The 21,188-nt window shown below is 41.1% G+C and overlaps 1 protein-coding gene across 1 annotated transcript in view; it reads left to right on the plus strand.

Annotated features, from left to right (window-relative positions):
• The first annotated feature begins 3,949 nt into the window (after positions 1-3,949).
• Positions 3,950-21,188, plus strand: part of THBS2 (thrombospondin 2) — a 32,618-nt gene continuing 15,379 nt past the window's right edge. Inside the window, exons 1-13 of the mRNA XM_084202999.1 lie at positions 3,950-4,017; positions 5,119-5,193; positions 6,086-6,642; positions 8,136-8,220; positions 12,669-12,862; positions 13,653-13,793; positions 14,023-14,119; positions 14,866-15,036; positions 15,855-16,031; positions 16,781-16,954; positions 17,396-17,523; positions 17,634-17,786; positions 18,829-19,047. Coding sequence (XP_084059125.1) covers positions 4,011-4,017; positions 5,119-5,193; positions 6,086-6,642; positions 8,136-8,220; positions 12,669-12,862; positions 13,653-13,793; positions 14,023-14,119; positions 14,866-15,036; positions 15,855-16,031; positions 16,781-16,954; positions 17,396-17,523; positions 17,634-17,786; positions 18,829-19,047 — 2,178 coding nt within the window. The 5' untranslated portion in view covers positions 3,950-4,010. The remainder of the gene's footprint in view (positions 4,018-5,118; positions 5,194-6,085; positions 6,643-8,135; positions 8,221-12,668; positions 12,863-13,652; positions 13,794-14,022; positions 14,120-14,865; positions 15,037-15,854; positions 16,032-16,780; positions 16,955-17,395; positions 17,524-17,633; positions 17,787-18,828; positions 19,048-21,188) is intronic.

A 21,188-nucleotide genomic window follows, 5' to 3' on the forward strand; every position in this document is an offset into this window, starting at 1 on the left:
TGGTAGAAGAATGTTCCTTTTTGGAGGCTGAAAATACTTGGCACTCTTAATATGTTCAGCAGCTCACGTGGGGAGAGAGTACAAATATTCTGTAAAATGTTAAAGGAGCAGTTAACTGTTTGTAGATGGATATTTGTTTTCTCATATGTACTGGAAGAACAGGGAATAAAAAGGGTTTCCAGATCCAAGTTTCTGGCCATGAGTTAAGAGTCTTGGGTTCCACTTACGTATGGCTTTTTCCATAACTTACTGTGTGACACCAGTTAAATCATGTAGGAATCGGTGTAGTAAAACACTCAGACATGGACTTAGCTTTAAAGTCAAAGTCTTTCTGCTGAAACCACTGCACAAGTTTTTGTGTACAGCCCATTTTAAAGTAAAGATGAAGTTTGCAAATGGGTGGTAGCAGTATTTCCCTCTTTGACAAGTTTATTGTAACAGCACATCAATTGGTGCTTGTGCAGTTGATGGCCATTTGTTCTGACAGAATGCATTAGCATTTGTGTCTGGATATATTTTATACCTGGAAATTACTTAAGGGAAGGTTTAAAACAAGCCCAAAACACTTCTTCCTCTGAAACAATGAGCAGAAGACTAAGTACCTGATTATGATACCCATTTTTATCTGGCACCAGAACTTAAACTAGAGCATAAATAAAGCTTTGTCAAAACTACCTCTCTCCCTCATCATAGATTAATTCACTCTCCCTTGTGTATTCCATTCCAGGACTCAAAATATGCATTTAGCTGAAGTACTTACAACATGTTATCAGAGGAAGCACTCAGGTCTCTCTCCCTGTCCCTACTAGCTCATTCAAAAAACTCAGTGACAGTCACACGCTAATCTGAAGTTACCTGTTTCAGTTTTGGAACCTCAATACTGTGAATTATGAAAATCAAACTCAACCACAGGACGAAAAAAAGAAAAATTCTTCATGGCTTTTTGCCAGCTTTTCTGTGAGAATGATTATCAGGTGAAATCCAGGACTGTAGGATAAAACCTGAAGGACTTTATCATGCTCATACAGTAGATCTATTTAAACTAGTGGAGATGTTTTTGTCAGAAAAAGGAAAACAATATCAGAATTTCACCCAGCAAAAGTCACAGAATTTATCTTTTGGACCATGCCAAAAGAACAAAGTTTTAATTTTATCACAAGAGCAGAAAAAGAAAAAAAATAGCATGTAAAGCATATTCTACTTTATTTGGACTCCTTCTAATGTAGGAGAGTTCAAGTCTTCCCCAAAGTCAAGCTAAGTCAGAATGTCGGTGATAAAGTCCTAGGCAAAACCATGGAATATTTGGTGGACATCCATCAAATCACAGTTCTTTCTGAGACAGTGCCATGACAGAATCCTGACATTCTTCAGCGATTTTCAGTAATGCAGGTTACCTTGTACAATGGTTACATGATCCAAAACGGAAAGTCCCAAGGGCGAGTACAGAAGGAAAACAGAAGCCTGAAAAAGGCAAGGGGAGGTGCATAAAGAGATGAGAAGTTAAGGACCTGCGCTCATGTCTGATGTGCCATCTGAAGCAGTGAAAGGTAAAATAATACAAAAAACCATCAGTATGAGATCTACTGTTATCTCAGTTGTGTTCCTATATGTTAGCAAATCTGACTTTACAATCTCTCTAATTACCATTGTTCACTTTCCCTTTGCACTGAAAAATCAGGTAAATTGAGACACATGAATGTTATTCCAACATTTGCATGTGTACGTTGGCTCACTGTGCAAAGCAGAGTGCGTATTTGTTTCTTTGAGACTTTCCATCAGGAATCTTGGAAAGAAGATGTTTACCTCTTCCAAGGTGGCCAGAGGGAAAGTGAGCAAGCAAGCATTTTTATGGTTGTGGAAAGACTACAATCAAAACTGTCTTCTCAAAGGTCATCATCCTATATATAAACCACTCAGCTCAAAACAATATGCTATCGATCCTTTATTCCTATAACACTCACAGAGACCGAAAGGAAAGATTTGCTATGAGGCAGCTGGTTAGAAGCTGACACAATAAAATTTGTCCCTTTATTCTTATTTCATTGACTTAAAATTTTCTATTGTAAAAAGGCTTTCCATATAAATGTACAAATAATTAATGAAACTATCTCAAAGACAGTTTCTTCTTGGTCTCAAACACTTTGCTGCATTCTCTTCTCCAGCTGTAATCCCAGAGCAGCTTCCTGATGAGAGTTATCCCAGCACAGTTCAATCTAGTGGAAAACACACCACACAGCTACATATATAGATATAAAGACTAAGTCTTAATATAGCAGGGGGAATGAGTAAACCCACTAGAATTTGAGGTTTTGTGAACATCATTAACTATTTTTTTAAATTCTTGAGGTTTTGCAAAACTGAAAACCAAATGTCTTAAGAAGTCAAAAAAGCCCTCTCCCTCCTATCCTGGCTCAGTCCCCTGGACCCTGTGAGAAAGGGGAAGGCTCCTTGGCTCCTGCTACCCTGCAAGGCCAAGGCCAGCCAAGTTGGAAGGAGCTTCCATGGCAAACGGAAAGGGAGCAGTGCTTGCATTGGCATTTTCTGCTGTAGTGACAGATTGAGCCTTTTGAAGTCTTCTGAGCTCTGAAATATCAACACCTCTTTCTATTGGAATTTAAAATTGTGATGGGCAAAGTTAATGACTTCCTGGGCTCTGTTTTTTGGTTTTTGTAGGGTTTTTTTTTGTTTTTGTTTTTTTTTTTTTGGGGGGGAGGGAGGTGGGGTGGGGGGATTTCTTTTGGTTTTGTTTGGGTTTTGTTTTGGTTTTTTGTATGTTAAGATTTGTGAAGTTTGTCCACCTGTGCATTTGACAGGGCTACATTTCTTGGATTCTGTAGGCAACTGAGCCAAATCCATGCCTCTTCACACCCGCTGCAGGATTCTTTCACAGACACTCTGCAACCCCAGTTCAGGACTCAGTAGCTGGGATCATGGTCTTCTCCTTTGACTTCTGAAATGTATCCACACGTCATGGCAGGTTCTGTGTGTAGACCTACTATAGGGATCCATCTTCCTGCTCTCTGCAGAGCGCGATGCTGGAAGCTGTGCTGGCTGCTCCTCCGGACATTGACGTTTAAAATTCAATGGTTGTGACTGAAGTCCTTGCTTGTTGAGATAGTTCCCAGTTCTCCTAACGCGTCTAGGATCAGCCTAAGACTGAGATTTCTTTCACTAGCCCTGAGCCAAGGCTCACACCTGAAGGAGCACGCCCCGGCGAGCCCTCAACGCCTCGCATGGAATGAAAGGGGATGGTGCTTCTTGCGCAGAAGAGCGGGACCGAGCTGCTTGCGCTCACTTGAGGAGCCGCTGGCTGACATCCAGAGAGCACTTTGCCAACCGACCGGGAGACGGGGCAAGTCTCGGCTTTGGGCTGTTGTACAATTTAAAAATAAAAAGGATAAAAATGAGATAACTGAGCCCTGGAGAAGGTCGGATTTTGCCGCGGTGGCGGCAGGAGCACCGAGAACTCAAGCGACAAGTGTCCCCGGGAGAGCAGGGCCGGCCGGAGGGACAGCGGACGCACTTCTCGCCCGCGGGAGCTCGGCTCGGCTCGGCTCGGCTCGGCTCGCCCCGACAGCGGCTCCCGGCCGCGCTCCTGCCCCGCCGCGGGGCCTGGCGCCGCCTCCCGGGGGCTCTGCCGCGCTCGGCCCCCGCCACACCGGCCCCGGCCTCGGCCTCCCCTGCCCGCCCCTCCGCTCCCGGAGGCAGGCCGCTGCCGCCCTGCCCGCCCCCTGCACCGCCCGCCGGAGGCGGGCCCGGGCCGGCGATGGCCTCGCAGGTAGGCGAGGTGGGGAGGGGGCGGCGGGGTTTATGTCACCGCCGCGGAGGGGCGAGCCGGGGGCGCGCCCCGGCGCCGCTGATTGACAGCGGGGCCCGGCCCGCAGCCCATAAAGGCGCGGGGCGCGGTGCCGTGGAGGGACTTGCGACGGCGTCGGCAGCAGCGCCTCGCATCACGCTCCGCTCCCGGCCGGCCTCGCCCCGCAGAGCCCCAGCGCGCCGTCGGCTCCCCGATGCCAGGTGAGGCGCAGGGCGGGGAGGTGCCGTGCCCGCCGCGGGGCCCGCTCGGCGGGCGGAGGAGGCTGTCAGCCCGCTCTGCCGCCGCCCGCTCGGAGCTCGCCGTGGGCGGTCACCCCGCTGCCCACGCCGCGGGAACTCGGGGTGCGGGGAGCAGCCTTGGGGCAGGCGGTGTGCGGCACCTGCCCGCAGCAGCCCTGCCGCCGCCGCGCCCGCCGCCCGGGCAGCGTCTGTCCCGCCGGGAGCCCCTGGGCTCGAGAGGTGAGAGAGGCATCCGGGCGGCCGGCGGTATTTGGCCGTAGCGGTGGTACCCTGGAGATGCCAGGTAGTAAGAGTTCCGTGTAGAATAAAGAAAACGTAGACAGGAAGCGCTGGCGGCATCCCCCAGTCCTTGCAATAATGTGTGGAGTTGGCAGTGCTGAAGTTATTTGGCTGTACCCAGAGGACTGGATTTCTGCGCATTCCGGGGAATGCTTCATTCATTGTGAGCTGAGACACATATGGAGATGCAATTATGTGGTTTATAACTGCACAGTGCTACAGGGCAAACCGGCATCACGTTAAGAGTCACTTTATCCAGCTGTGGTTGGGTACAGAGGATTGTACATATTTTTATATATATGGAAGAGAGTGTTCGTATCCTGGCACTGAAAAAGGTACTGAAAATTACCCCTATTACTCGGAGCTGTCATCCAGTTTAGATCCCATTATCCTACAAGGATTTTTGGCTGAATATTGTGCTCCAAAGTAAGGATGTGCTAGCAATAAGCTCTATCTCCTGTAGTGTCATATGGTCTCTGTGCCAGCTACTGAAATTTCATTAAGAACATAATAATGTATATTTTCTCTATGCCTTTCCTTTTTGTTAAAGATATTTCTATAAAATCTTTAACTTTTATAGTTCCTCTTCCCTTCACCTGATGTCACATTTTACTTCTGCCATCAAGAATAGACCCAGAATAAGTGCTACAAGAATCAATCAAAATAAAAATTCTGATTTTATATATGTAGTTGCTGTTTATGCATTTCATGAGGAAAATTGTATTATTTATAGTTGATAAATATAATTTCCCTAATGCTTACTACTTTTTGGTTTATTCCTAGGAGTTATGCTGAAGAGGAGAGGGTTGTTGTGGTTTGCTGTCTTGATAACCCTGTGGGTTTCCTCAAATGCTCAGGGTAAGTTCAGACACCTCTTAACTGGATGCAGACTAACTCCCAAAGCTAAAAGTTGTAAAAAGTTGGCTTACCTGAACTACAGTGGGCAAAGTAATCATAAATTATTTTTTTAGTAGTGCCTGGGATATTTTTGGTAAATATACCTTGCCAGTGTTAAATGAAGATTTCTCAATATATTTCAAAATTGCTTTCTTTAGAAATTATTGATTAAAATGCATATAATCCCAGAAATAATCGATGTGATACTTTTCTCTGTGGTGGAAATGTATGGTGAAAGTAGCATAAACAGAATCACTGAGTGGGATCAACATTTAAAAAAGATAAAAGTAGAGAAACAGACATCTACAGACCAAATATAAGTAGAATGCAAATTGGCATGGTGCCAGACCCTCATTTGCATCTGGTTACAGTCTTTAAAAGGCAATTCTCTTTTTTTTGGGGATCGTTGTGTAGGCTCATGGACTCATAATTTGGTTTTCCATTATCTGGTAATCAAAATGTAGAAATTGCCTCAAGATCCTTATCTGATCATATATTTAAAAAAATTTAATGAATAAATTGCTGTGTAGGCATGTACATGGCCTACAGAATAGATATATATGTAAAAGTATGTACTATGTAGGGCTATAAAATATGAAGCCATATGTATAAATGTGTAATAAAAAGTTTTTGTACACACAGAAGGAGAGAATTTTCATGCAAATGAAAATGCCAGGCAGAAAATATGATTCAGTTGCCTTCTTGTAGGAACAGTTCCATTTGTGGAGGCCAAATGGGTTTGTTCTGCTGTCCTTTAGGTCTGTCATACGATTGCAGTTACTAAGTACTGTACTGTGCTGTTTCTTGTAAGACTTCTTGTAGACACATTGTCACACGCTGTTAACTTTTTCAGATGGTGACAAGGAGGAGGAGACCACCTTTGATTTACTTCAAGTCAGTAACATAAACCGAAAGACAATTGGAGCCAAGGTGTTCCGGGGCCCAGACCCCACTGTGCCAGCGTATCGTTTCATTCGGTTTGACCATATACCTCCGTGTAAGCCCGAGAAACTCAAAAAGATCCTAAAACTAGTACGGCAGAACGAGGGCTTTATCCTCTCAGCCACCCTGAGGCAGGACAGGCAATCTAGAGGCACCATCCTTGCTTTAGAGGGTCCCGGCATCAGTGAGAGGCAGTTTGAGATCATTTCCAATGGCCGGGCCAACACCCTGGACCTTATCTATTGGGTGGACGGCTTCCAGAACGTGATTTCCCTGGAAGACGTGGACCTTGCTGACTCCCAGTGGAAGAACCTCACCGTGCAGATAACGGGGGAGAACTACAACCTCTATGTTGGCTGTGACCTTATTGACAGCTTCATCCTGGAGGAGCCTTTCTATGAGCAGCTGAAAGCGGAGAGCAGCAGGTTGTATGTGGCGAAAGGGTCCACTCGGGAGAATCATTTCAGGGTAGGTGACCTGCAGAAGCTTGGGTCTCTGGTGTGGTAAGAAGGTAACTGCAAGTAGCTTGGGAAGATGCAGTGGGCACAGTTTGGTTGTCCCGGTGCCTCTTGGATTTGATGGGGTCACAGGTGTTCCCAAGCAGACTTTCTTCAGAGTGTGCTTTTATTAATTGCTGGATCTGTGTTGTATGATTTTGGGGTTCCTGAAAGCAAGGGCAAAGCAAAATCTAAATCCAGAAAAGGTGTGCAAAACCAATTTCTGGGTTTCCTGTGCAGCCATCCTTTTCTCTTTTGGATGTAAGACTTCTAGAGATGTTGGGTTTTTGTGGTGATCTGTTGAATTTTTTGCAAATTTCTTGAAGAACTGTTTTTACATTGAATTAATATATTCAAATAATGAGAACATGCCAATATTTTTATTTTTCTATTTGAAAGAAGAAGAAAAAAAAGAATTTTTAATGGAGTTGAAGCATGTGGTATTGGTCCATCCTGTAACAGAACATCCTGTTTTGCCATTTTGAATGTTTCTTTTCAATTTAAATTTTAAAAAGAGGAAAAATTTGAGAAGAGAAATACAACAAAGAGTTTTGATCAGTCCTGTAAATGAAATTATTTTTCTTTTTGTGGAAAACATTTGAGATGAAGCAATTACAAGCTTTTTGGTTTTCCTATCAAATGAAAGTGACCTTCTGCCTCATAATCTAGTGATGTGATCTGGCCCAACTGCTTTAAGGATGGCTTCTTTTCAGTCACAGCTGAAGTCAGACTTGAACTCATGGCTGCAAAAATTTCAAAGAGCCCTTTCTTTCTCATCATGTTGTGCCATCTAGTTTTCAGCCAGAGCCTGACATGCTGGAGTTTTGCTCCATGGGATGACCAATTTTGGCAGGGACTTCAAAAGTTCTTGCCCACAGCCTCTCCATTCCTGCCTCCATGGCTGTGTTACTCTGCCAGTAGTGCTCATACAACTGGTTCTGAAGCTGTACTGTTAAGTGGCTCACTGGAACAATCTGGTTTTTAGTTTATTTTTTTTTTTCTTTGAGGGTTTTTTTCCCAAGTGAAATAGATACCAGTCTGGTTTTGGAGTCTTGTCTCAGAGTAGAATCAGCACATTTGAGCAGGCAGTGAACAATGGTGCATGGGAATGATTGGCTAAGGATGGAAGTGTGATGGTGCAGAAAAGTTGGCTTTGACCCTATGAAAAATCTAAAATTCGCTATGAAAATGGAGATTTGAGCTTGTAGCAGATTAATATCTTTTATTATTACACGTTTCAGAACATACCTATCTTTGTGGCTTATAATACTGAAATTGTATATAACAAAGCTATAACCACTTTTTTTTTTCCTGTGTGTCAGGTTTAATGCCTTGTAGATTGCTTTTTATGTATTTGCATATGTCTGAATCCAGTCAGTAGCATGGAATTGAGACAGATCAGTTTTTAGTTACTCAAAAATTGATCTTACTGCTGTTAATTGCCTTTTAAAATTATTATTTCAGGGTCTTTTGCAAAATATTCAGTTAATCTTTGATACTTCAATAGAGGATGTTCTGCGTAAGAAAGGATGCCAGAGAAGCCAGTCAAGTAAGGCTTTTGTTATCTTGTTAATACTGTTCAGTTGAATCTGAAAATTAGAAATGTCAGTTGTGAAATATTATCCTAAAGCCAGGCAACAGATCCCTTTGAAATGAAAATGAGAATAAGTTGCTTTTTGGTGGTAATGGGAACTTGCATGTTTATATGATGTCATTTCTACTCTCTAGCCTATTATTTTGGTTCAGTTACTTAGGTTTATAACTCTGAACCTCTGTTTTTAAGTTGGGGGAAAAATGTGTTGAGCAGTAAATTAGTAGAAACGAAAGGGAAAAAAGCACATGTGGGAAAATACATATTTTCTTACATGAGTTTTCTGCAATTCTTTGCACACCAGACAGGTAGTTTTGCTTCTGAACTCTGCTGCTGTCAATGGGCCCACAAACTAGTCTGCCATTCTTAAAGACACTGAATTCCTTGGCAATACCTTTGGCTGAAAGAGGCTTTAGGTTTGATTCCCAAAGTATTGTTAATCAAAACAGCCTCAGGAAAATAAGAAATCAAAGGAAGAGATATGGGAGGCTTCTAGGTTATGGGCTGATATGTGTTCTCATTAGTCCAGTTCATGCTTACTCTGGCAGGAGGGGAGCACTCTGTGTGTAGGTGTGTAGTGGATTCCCTATGAAACAATTATGATTATTTGTCAAATATGTGCTAAGGTTTTGTACTCAAGTTTATAGGAGGTGCTGACTGTTTTACATCCCAGTGCTTGTAGCTGACAAGAGCTCAGTCAAGAATCAGGGCCAGCTCAATCTGTCAGAGGAATGTTGTGGGTGCACAAGACAGGACTTCAGGGTTTTGTTTGAAACTCCTGCCACCTGAAATGCCATTATTTCTGTTACTTTGCTCAGATATGTGCTCAAATACAGAAAATCAGTGAAGTAGATTGAACTCAATTTTTTCATTGTTTATGCAAAACCCAGAAATTAAATGGCAGCAGATCTTGACTTCTTCAAAGGAGTACTAAATGTTTTGAAATATCACCAAGTAGAAATGCAATGTTACTGTACCTCTACTATGAAGAGGAAACCAATGGGAGCCTAAAGGATTAATTGAATTCTTCATGCTAATACATACCTTAGGAGGAATTCTTCTACAGCTGTAAGCTGCTGATGACCAACAGATAATATTTTCTTATTGTATTTTTATCACATCTGTCAATTGCCAAATTTTCAGTTCCATAAATTATACAGATTTGAGGTTTTTGTTTTATCCTTACTGGGAATTATTTAGCAAATAATTCAATTCACAGTATTTCTGCTTTTATTTTGCAACACCAAGAGAATAATACAAGATGGAAATTTCCTGTGCAGTAATAGAAGAGAACTAATAGCATAATGAGGCCATCAAAATTACTTGAGAAATTTTTATGTACATGTCAGAGTCTGACATTGCCTATCCAGATTAATTACATACTCATGGAATGGGTCAGGTTGAAAAGGACTGCAGGACATCATCAGTGTAACCTCCCTGCTCAAGGAGGGTCATCCAAGAGCACGTGGCACGTGGGTTGTGTCCAGATAATTCTTGAATATCTCCAGTGAGGGAGTCTCCACAATCTCTCTGGACAGCTGTTCCAGTGCTTGGTCTCCCACACAGTAAAGAAGTTCTTCCTCATCCAGGTGGAACTTCTTGTGCATCAGTTTATGTCCTTTGCCTCTTGTCCTATTGCTTGGCACCACTGAACACTGAACAGGGCCTGGCTCCATCCCCTTTAGATAGTTATGCACCTTGATGAGGTCCCCTTTCCGCTGTCTCTCCTTGAGGCTGAACAGACCCAGCTCCCTCAGCTTTTCCTCGTAAGATGGAGGTGCCAATCCAGTCTCTGGTTGGACCCATTCTGGGGTGGGTATGAATATCTTTGTTGTACTGAGGAGCCTAGAATTGGACACAGCACTCCAGATATGGCTGAGGATGAGGAGAGGATGAGGAGAGGAATGGTTCTTCTCTGCCCATCTCTCCAGCCTGTTGAGGTCCTTCTGAAGGTTGGCACAGCCCTCTGGGGTACTGGTCACTCCTCCCAGGTTTGTGTCATCTGTGAGCTTGCTGAGGAGGCATCTATCCCTTCATCCAAGTCGTTGATGGAGAAGTTTAACAAGACTGGGCCCACTATTGAAACTTGGGGGATGCTGCAAATGACAATTACCACAGTTGAAAAGCCATGAATGATTTTGCTATTACAAGATATTTTCCCATTTTGATGGCAGACTTGTTGAGCTGAAGTACAGGCATTAAGATGACATATTTATGTGTTAATGTCCCATGACAGCAAGGCTGATGTTACAAATGAAGTTCCCTCAGCCCTAAGAACACAAAAGGAGACAGGACTGTGTTTTCCCAATGTATCTTTAAGCCTAATATGGGAATGTGACATACGGTGAAATGGTGGCTTGGGATTGCTGTTTGGTTGAGGGTAGGAAAGTATGTCTGTAGTGTGGTGACTGCTAATCCTTTAGGCAGGATTTATGCATTGCACTGGATAGGAAAGATGACAAAAACACACCTAAATAGGCACATCATTAAAATCTCTTCTTGAGTTGTATCAACAGAATGATATTTGCATATGTGAGAGGATGCACATTTTACTCTTCTGGTTTCTCATTTTAATCATCTGGTCCTTAGGAAATTAGCAGGAAGCCAGCAGCAGAGAACCGATTTCCCAGTGATCCCCAGGCATCTTCTTTCAGTCACTGCCAAGTACCAGTAGGAAGTGAGGATTTAGTTCTTCTAACATAGTTTTGGTTTATGTTTCCTGCTGAGATTGCAACTTTATTAATGTCCTCAGAATGTTCCGGTCAAGGCATACTCCCATCTTGGCTTGAAAAATATGAAATTAATGATCTGAGAAGTGCTGTGGGGGGATCTGAGAAATCCAGTGTTCCAATGTGGTAGGAAAATTGCATTCTTTCCAGGGAATCAAAAAGCAGCTGAAATAAACTGTTATGACACAGAGTTCTGATCTGCTATGTGGTTTTCTCCCATACTGTAAATGAAGCTGGACAATTGCTTCAACTTTGGAAAACTGAGAACAATTTTTTATAGACCTTGGCTAGTGGCAGATGTTTCATAGCTAATTTAAAAGCACATCAAGCCAATAATTTTAAGTTTGGTTGAGAAGTAATCACTTAATGTCATATTGTGGGTTGGTTCTTTGTTCTTTTATTTTAGCCTTCCAAATGAATGAAGAATACTTTGCTCCTGTTTTCATTTCCTTTTATATTTATATAGAATACTTTACATTGTATGGTAAAGCATCAAATCAAGCTCTTAAAATTTCTGAAGATTTTCTACCTTTGGTGATTTGTCAACACTGAATGATATTGGGGTTTTGACACATATGTTTTATGGCACATGTTCCTGTGCTGAATTTCTTCTTTTTAAATTACTATAGACTTTGCTTGTATTCTCTCTTTGGTAACCTTGAGCTACTCCAATGTCACTAAATCTGGTAAAGAAGTCTTTATTAAGAGATAGGAAAGTATGGATTGCTGTATAGCTGATACCAACTTTGAATTTCTCATGGAGTCCTTAGAGAAAGTGTCCATGGAATCCATAAGATAGTTACCTGATGGAGATTCAAATGCTTAACAGAACAGAGACTGTTTTGTTTAGTTGTCTATGTGCTTTATGCTTTTTTGTTAAATAAAATAATGCATTCTGTTATTTTATTTGTTACTTTGTTATTATTTTTTTTACTGTAGACAGGGATGTCTTTTAAAATTATATTAGAACATGTCCAGTTCTCCCTGTCTAATGCATGCAAAGTTCTGTTTTAATTACAGTCTGCCTTTTGGAGGAGTGTTTGGAGTGACAAAGTAAATAATCTGTCTAATCTTAGCTTGACCTCCATTTCACTTCAGAATGAATGTTTTTATTACAGCTCCTCTGAGTTTAATACTGGGCAGTGTAATATAGAGCAGCCCAGTCTAGTATACATTGGGTAATGGTCCAAATTTGATCCATCCGTGGAATTTATGGAAGAACAAGGACAATGACTTTCTGCAAGGAAACTCTTTCTCCTGCCTTTTTCTCTGCCTTGAGGAAATGTGATAGGTCATGAAAAGTGTGAAGCCTTTTAGGTCTGAGTGGATAAAATAGGTTTGTTTTTTTGATACTGTGTCCTTTTGTTAACCTTCTTCATAAATGAATATGTTGCAGTGCCAACAATTTTAAAGTGAGGGCCATGTGAGACACAGCTTGGCTCTTAATTTTGAAAAGGGAAAGCCTGGCTCTTAATTTTGAAAAGGGAAAGCCTATAATTGGACCCAGCTGACATCTAACCCCTCTTTTATTCATGGGTATAATAAGCATGAAGCTGTGCCAAAATAGATGTGTTTAAACCCTACCTATGGGTGCCAATCTGTGATTTCAGCAAGAATCTGTAATCTGTGGAAGAGCTTTGTATATGCTGCTCTTCTCTTTCATTCTCTTCCTACCAGCTGAAGTGAACACCATCAATGAGAGCACTGAAATCCTTCACTTGAGCCCTGCTGTGACAACAGAGTACGTGGGTGAGAAGCCAGAGAAGGCAGAGTTCTGTGACCGCTCCTGTGAGGAGCTGGGATCAATGTTCACAGAGCTCACCGGCCTGCGCATCGTGGTGAACAACTTGGCTGACAACCTCCAGAAAGTGGTAGGTACCTGCAAGTCTGGAGAGCTGGTGGAGGTCTGCTGTGCAGTGCTCTTTCCTTCCTTATTTTATGCCAGAGTATTTAATAGAGGTTTCCATATTGCATATGAACACCCGTTAGTACATCTACGTAATGTAAAGATGTCCTCTTTTCATTGAGACTAGTTTGGTAGTTCTTGAGTACAATACTTAATCAAGGCTTGGTTTTCACAGACTGGGTTTAAAAGAGCACACACATACACACACACATGCTCATACAGAGGAGAAATCCTTCTAAAAGTTTGGAAATTGAAAGCTAGCAATCCCAACCTTGCTTGCATACTGTTAAAGCCTTATTACCATGCTTACACCATTTATGAATACCTCAATAAGTGGCTGCATGGGGCATCTAAATTGTAAGCAAATGTATGGGATTTTCATAGTTGAGGTATGATGGTGATGTTTTGCTGGAGTCTGCCCATCTTTGTTTTTTGAATCAGCTAATTATTTCTGAAGGAATTTTATTAGTGTGTCATATGTGTTAGGACTAAAATCTTCTCCACTAAAGATGAGCTGTGTTAGAATAAAGCAAAATGCCTAAGAGCAGATTTCCCTTAGTATTCTGTGACTGTGTTTGTACCATTGCTATGAGAATTGCTATGCAGGACTGCAATACTTAAGACCATCTTCTTTATGGACATAAAAATAAATTTTTTTGATGGAAGAATTTAGTCTGGTCGTATCTCAGTTTTGTCTATTTAAAACAGTTTGCTTATAAAATACACAAGTTGTTTTCATTAAATTCATCTTCCAGTCTGAAGAGAACCAAATTATGTGGGAACTGATTGGGCCTAACAAAACAATGAAGAACCAACCAGTTTGCTGGCAGGATGGTCGTGTCTTTGCAGATAATGAAAGCTGGATCGTGGATAGCTGCACCAAGTGCATTTGCCAGGTAAGGTTTTGGAAATATTCTTCTCTGCAGAAATGGAGTTCCAGCACAACTGTCCATGGCAGGTTATATTTACTTAGAGCTTGCCTGGACTTAATGGGGTTTATAAAAAGGAGTCCCCGTGTCTATGATAGAACAAATCAAAACATTTCCACATGAAACTTCCCCAGATGCCCACCTTCATTTACCTCTCTGTGAGCATTAAACAGTAAATTGATTTCTTTGCCTGTAGGATTCCAAAATTGTGTGCAATCAAATCACCTGCCCAGCAGTTTCCTGTGCTGATCCAGTTTTCGTTGAAGGTGAATGCTGTCCAGTCTGCTCTCATTGTGAGTATCTAGCTGAGGAGATAGATAGATAGATAGTCTTTGGCATTATTTAAAATCACTACTAGTGTTTTTGAAAGCTCAAAACAAATAAGATGTCAAGGCAGGTAAGATCAAATATAGACTTGTATCAAACTCTTATGTATACAAAGATCATACAAAATAACTTGGGTGCTTGAAGTTACCCTCCGAAGGATTTGGTCTGTCTTCATTGATTATGTGGGTTACTTAGAATTAATGTGATAACCTTCTTAGCTACTTTGGGCATAAAATGTTAAAAGCATGCTTCTCCCCAGTCATGTTTCACATTTTTTTGCCCATTCCAAGAATAGGGCATATTCTTAAAATGTGCTCTTGATCATGTTCACCATTATGCAGCTTTCAAAGGGGGGGGCACATGTCACACTGACCTATATTCTGAAGCCAAAGTCAGTTTGGACTCAGGTTTTCGCTTGGTCCATTCTAGAGACAAAATGTTTTTCCTTCAAAGATCAGTGCTTCTTGCTTCAAAGATCAGCATGCAAACACACAAGTTCATGAAGATCCAGGATTCTTATCTGAACTAACCTCTCATTATATTACCCATAATTCCGTAACAATGGTGGCAGCTTGGGAAAGCAAAATTAGGAAAGGAGAGATCTAAATGTTAAAGGACATGTTCTGCAGAAAAAGAGAAGAGAATATCTTCGAAATAGGATAATAGAGCAACTTTCAAAGCTAAGCACTTTTTCTTACCTTTTGCTCTGCAGCTGATGACAGTGAGGAGGGCTGGTCACCGTGGTCAGACTGGACGAAGTGCTCAGTTACCTGTGGCTCTGGGACACAGATGCGAGGAAGGTCGTGTGATGTCACCAGGAGTGCTTGCACAGGTCCACACATCCAAACAAGGATGTGCAGCTTTAAGAAATGCGACCATCGCAGTAAGTAATGCATTTCTTCCTTTTTAAAAGCTTCTTTGGACATCTCAAAGCAAAACCAAGTTTCATCAGAACAGTATGTACTTAAGAAATCCTATATGCACAGGAAAAGATGTCATTAAATTCTTTGCCAATTTTCCCCTTTCAAATATGTCAAATGTCACTTTCCTGACAATTTATTAGGTATGGGCTTAGCTATGTTAAAAAAAAGGATCATTCATCATCTTTCTTTAGCATTATGAGCTAGAGTCTTTTGTTTGAACTCAGTGTGGAGATTAACACTTAGCCTTGAATATCATGTTTACAAACTGTGCTTACATATGCCATTCAGTGATTGTTGGGCCATTCCATTAACTTAGCTGTGTTTAGGAATACAGTCATCATGGAAGATTTCTGAAAAATATCAAACTGCTTTTATATTTAAGGCACTTACAAGGATGGTATTCCAGAAGTTTAGTTAATGCTATTGCAAGTTACCTGTGATATCCAGGCTAATATGGTACCTAAGGCAATATCTAGCAGCTGAGACTGCTAGATGTCCAAATGTGCATTTTGAACAAGTGTTTGTTTCATTGGAAAGGTTTATTTTTAAGTAAAATATCTGCCATAATTGTTAGTCATATATTGGTTACTGAAATTACTAAGAAAGCTGTTCTTGAGTACCTCAGCTGGCATGCTGGCTTTGTAAGGGAAATGGTGGGAAAGAGATGGGACATTCATCAGATGTGCTGAGAGGCTATTAGAAGGCTAACCTCACAAGTGAGTTTGTATTTCTGCTGCAATTGGGCTGTTTGCTTGAGTTGTGCTATTTTCTCTGGCAGTACGTCAAGATGGTGGCTGGAGTCACTGGTCTCCCTGGTCTTCCTGTTCAGTTACCTGTGGAGTGGGAAATATCACCCGCATCCGCCTCTGCAATTCTCCTATTCCCCAGATGGGTGGGAAAAACTGTGTGGGAAATGGGCGTGAAACAGAGAAGTGTGAGAAGGTTCCATGTCCAGGTATGTCTGTGGTCTTGAATCAAAAGTAACACCGTAATATTCCGGCTGAATTCCTTCTTTGTCCAGATCTAAATGGCAGTGAATTTCTATGATGGGAAATACAATTTTATCTTATGAGTGAAATAACACGCAAGGGTGTTTTGAAAATGAAGACAACAATGCAGTCAGAGGTTTTGTAAACCTTCCAAGTTATAATTTGGCTTTAAAAATTAAGAGTTTGAGAAATTTCCATTTTACTGATATGTCTCTGCATATCAAAAATAAACACTTCCTTTCTAAAAGGAAGCTGTCTCTGTACTTGTTAGGAGTACACATAGAATCCCCCATAGAATAGTCAGGTTTCTTTGATATTTGTGAATACATTTTTTACACATTTAACACAATTAATTGCTATTATAATTTTCTTATTCATCTACACTTTTAAACCTTTTTTAGAGACCTTTCATTCCATACACTTTCACTTTCCTTTCATATAATATTTCTTCCTTTTTTTCTCTTCGCGTATCTAGTGGGCATGGCATGCTGTTTTGAATTATTGGCCAAAAAATGCCTATGAAGCAGTTGGGTATTTTTCATTCATTGGTTTGTTTCTGAAATATTGCTATCTCAGTGCAAACATCTGCCATCACTTTTCTACATACATAGCAAGGAACTGTCTCTAGTCAGAGATCTGATGAAGGATTGTTGTCATTGGCACCAGGTGTCCCCACTTTTTTGCCTGTGATTCTTTGCTCTTTTATGTATCTTAGTGAATGGCCAGTGGGGTCCTTGGTCCCCGTGGTCTGCCTGCACTGTCACCTGTGGAGGAGGGATTCGTGAGAGGTCTCGCCTCTGTAACAGTCCAGAGCCACAGTATGGAGGAAAGCCATGTGTGGGAGATACCAAGCAACACGATATGTGCAATAAGAAGGATTGCCCAATTGGTTGGTATCCATTCTTTACTCAGTCTGAGTAGCTATTATTGCTGTTATCTCTTTAATGGGTAGTTATGAAGTGACACTACAGGAATATGCTAATTATACCTTTGTTTCAGTAGAGGACATTTAACTATTTTGAGTGCTGCTTAGTGAGATTTTATATATATTTGTGATACCAACTTTCTTGAACAAGTATGCCTTTCTTAAATAGGGATTGAATATGCTGTAATGTATTCAACTAGATGTAGCAATCTGTAATTTTTTCATATTTAATCAAGAGTAGTTAGTCTTAAATGCACTTAAAACCTCTACTTTAGGAGCTTCAAAAGAGTCCATTGCATCAAGTGTGATTTAAGCTAATGATCAGAGAATCCCTGCTTCTTAAATGAAGTTTTATGTAACTTTTATGCTCCTTACCTAATTTTCAGTTTTGTGTGTCTTTGCCAGATGGGTGTTTGTCAAATCCTTGCTTTCCTGGAGCAGAGTGCAACAGTTACCCAGATGGGTCTTGGTCATGTGGGGCATGCCCAGCAGGATACCTTGGCAATGGTACCTTCTGTGAGGATCTTGATGAGGTATTGGCTTTGTTTCCATTAACATCAGGAAATGACCATGAAAAATTCATTATTTGGTAATTACACAGCCATCTAATTGGTTTCTCCTTTTTTTCTTTCTTCACCTGCAGTGTATAGCTGTGTCAGATGTTTGCTTTAAAGTGAATCAGGTCCATCGCTGTGTGAACACAAATCCGGGCTTCCACTGCTTGCCGTGTCCTCCACGCTATAAAGGAAGTCAGCCCTATGGAGTAGGGCTCGAAACTGCCAAGACAGAGAAGCAAGTAAGTGATATTGAAGGGAATTCGATGGCTTTGAGTAATTCTCATCTGAAATGTCTTTGAATGATGGCATAAGATAAACTTGGGTACCAAACAAAAATGGCTTGAAATAACTAACTGTTGTTTCAGAGTATTTTTGTTTTGAGTAACAAAACACTGAATTTGGGATTGGCTTTTTTAAGAGTTTGATTTTTTTTGTAGGTATCTGCACAGTTATACCAAATGAGCCAAAAATTCCAGGAGCAAACATTTCCCTGCTTTGCATTCCTTTCTCTGAGGTTAACATACCTGTTCTGGAGAATGGAAACTGAAGAATTAGGATTGTTTTTTTCATAAGTATGACACTGTTAATTTCAGTGTTAGCAGACATGTGTGTTCTCACTCCCTAAATTCTGGTGGGCCAAAGTTTATCAGTGGTGAAGGACAGCAGGAAGTAGAAGTGAGTTTGAAGACAGTTTGCTAGAAAAGACAAAAGATGTTAAAGTGGAAGTCATGATTTCCCTTCTCTTTGTTGCTGTTGAATCAATCTGTGGTTAGTTCAGCTTGTGAATTCTACATGTGAACCATCTGTGTAAGATTCTCAAATACTGTCAATGAAAAATATAGTGATAAGGAAGAGGTAAAAAAAACCTACGTGAGGTGAACACAAGAATTACTTAGGGTCTCTTTGATTTAAAAAGATAAGATAGTCTTTTATACTGTCGGGCAAAACACTGAAGAAAAGAGGTGAGTACAATCTCCTTTCTGTTGCAGTTAATTTCTGGGGTTTAGTGACATCTGGAAGAAGGCAGATACAGTTCTGAAATTGTTAACCACTTTAATTGCTTTTTAAATAATGTCCAATTTTTCTGGTGGTTTTAATTATTTTCATTGTACATATTTGTTGGAGTTGTGAACTGAGAGAGCAGTGTGATTTACTAACCACAATAAAAACAAAGTTCCTGTCTTCAGAGCTCTAAATAACTGGTCTGATTTTGACAAAGCTGAGGCACATACAGCTGGCTGTGATTATCAGGTTTCATTGGATATGCTCCATCATTTATAGGTCTGTGAACCTGAGAATCCATGCAAGGACAAGACACACAGCTGCCACAAGTCTGCAGAGTGCATCTATCTGGGCCATTTCAGTGATCCAATGTACAAATGTGAATGTAGGACAGGTTATGCTGGTGATGGACGCATCTGTGGTGAGGATTCAGATTTGGATGGCTGGCCTAATAACAACTTGGTCTGTGCTGCTAATGCAACATACCACTGTGTGAAGGTAGGTAAAAAAGGTTGATAAAAATGTTATGTGTTAACAACATTTTCACTTTTTCCTAAATAGTTGTGAGTAACCCTTTTAATTCATGAAGCTGGTGGTTGCTTTCAGTAAGCTTTGACTGTTACAGCATGCTCGTTTTCTAGGAGATTGTGAAATGTGTATTCACTTAATCTGGTAAGATACAGTAAGGGATTCTCAAAATTAAATCCAGAGTCTTCTGCCTTGGATTTCTTCCTACTCAGAGCACATGGACAATTGGGATGCTTGTGAATGGGGTTAGCACACTGAGCAGGAGTTGCCTAAGGCATGGGTGTGAAGCACAGAGCTGGTGAGAACCAAACAGGGATCTCAGGGACCAGGCGAGTGTGAAATCCTACCTGCAGGGCTTGTAAAAAAACACTGACAGCCATGTAAGGGCTAGAGTTCAAAATGCTGTCTTGAACTACCCTTCCTTTAAAAGAGTTAAGCAGACCACACACTGTGACAACTGGATTCAGAGCCTGAGATAATTTTTAACAATAGGAGCCTAAGAGAGGAATCAATGTGACTAATTAGAGGCATTCTCCTTATTGCAAAGGCTCACAGGAACAGGATGAGAGATTCAGCCTCTCACCCTTCAGAGATGTGAAATCCCAGCTCTCACTCTCTCAAGGGGAATCACCTGACCTGCCTGCCCCCATTTGCTCTACTCCTGGCAAATGGTACCTACTTAATCTTGCTGTACACCTGTGCTGTTGTAGTGACCAATGAAATGAGACCAATGAGAAAAATCAGCATCAGGGAGCCTAAAAATGGTGGCATGTAGGTTTAGTAGGGTGTGTCCACCCAGATATGTTCCCTGGGATCTGGTTCTGTGCTCATTCGAAGCACGCAGTAAGTCCTTCTTGGTTTCATGGCCTGAGGTTTCTTCCAGTGGGAATTGCTCAAAAATGGTGAGCAGCCTCCTTGTAGCTCTTGTCCTGACGCTGTATGAAAGCAGGTTGCACATGTTATTCCACCAGTTTAACAATGGCTCAAATAGCTGAGGGGTGAAGGCACCCCCTGACAGGCAATTCCCTGGATCCTAGTTTTGAGTGGTAGCCTTGCTGACGGCTGAATGACGGGCACAATGCAGAGGGGCATACACTGTTTGCAGCAGCAAATTAAGCAACTGGGATGGAGAAGTTTTGTCAGAGTAGAAGGCATGTGCAGGTGTTCAGTTTTAAACACCTACCTGCAATGCGCTGACAACACTGGATGACCTGCATGTGATCATCAGGCAGATGCTCAATCGTTTTGCTAATCAGTCATGGCTGTAAGGACAAGATTTTCTCTTCTGAGGTTTTTGAGGGTTTCTTTTCCCAGACCTGAAACATTTTTGCTTTTCCTTCTCTGTGTTAAAGTGGTCTGCCTATAAATCTTCTTTAAGTTCTAGCACAAAAACTTCTGCTTAAAAAAAAAAGAGGAAAGAAATGCAAAAATGACTGAACTCTAGACTACAATAGTGGTTAAAACAAATACAGACCAAGAGACTAGGAAAGTTTGAAATCAGGCTGTTGAGAGGAGAAGTCACTTGTGTGAATCTGGGCTCTATCAGCTGAAGAGTTTCAGATATGGATGGAAATTTGGGCCTCAAGTGTTGGTCTTCCTCACTGTAATTGATGCCTGTTCATTGTGGATTCAGCCGACTTAGCTGTTGCACTTCATATATTTCTTTCAGTTCCTGTCATCAGAATTTGCACATGTTCACTCTTGATGTAACAAAAAGCATTTTTGTTAAACACGACATGCTGAACCCATTCAGAAAAACACCCTGTTTCCAAAGATTGTTCAATGCTTTGTGTAATATGTGTTGATCTAATAGACACAAGTATTTCATTTAGGAGGACCTCTCCACCTGCCAGAAAAAAACCCTTAAAAATACCACGAATTTTCAGGCCCTTGTATTCTTTACCAAATATACTAGTTGAGTAATTTAATTTTAAAAAACTTCAGTCCTTGAGCTGATAAAGATTGAAAGTCAGCTTACTCTTGTGACTATTTTCTTTCATTTCAAAAAAATTCTTGTATTACTGGTAACCAGTGTTGAGGTAGACAGTCAAGACTCTTTACAGGTATTTGATAAAAATTTTGGGGATTTGATATTTATCACAATATTTCTA

This window comes from Fringilla coelebs (genome assembly GCF_963513975.1).
Source record: "Fringilla coelebs genome assembly, chromosome: 3".
Taxonomy (NCBI): Eukaryota; Metazoa; Chordata; class Aves; order Passeriformes; family Fringillidae; genus Fringilla; species Fringilla coelebs.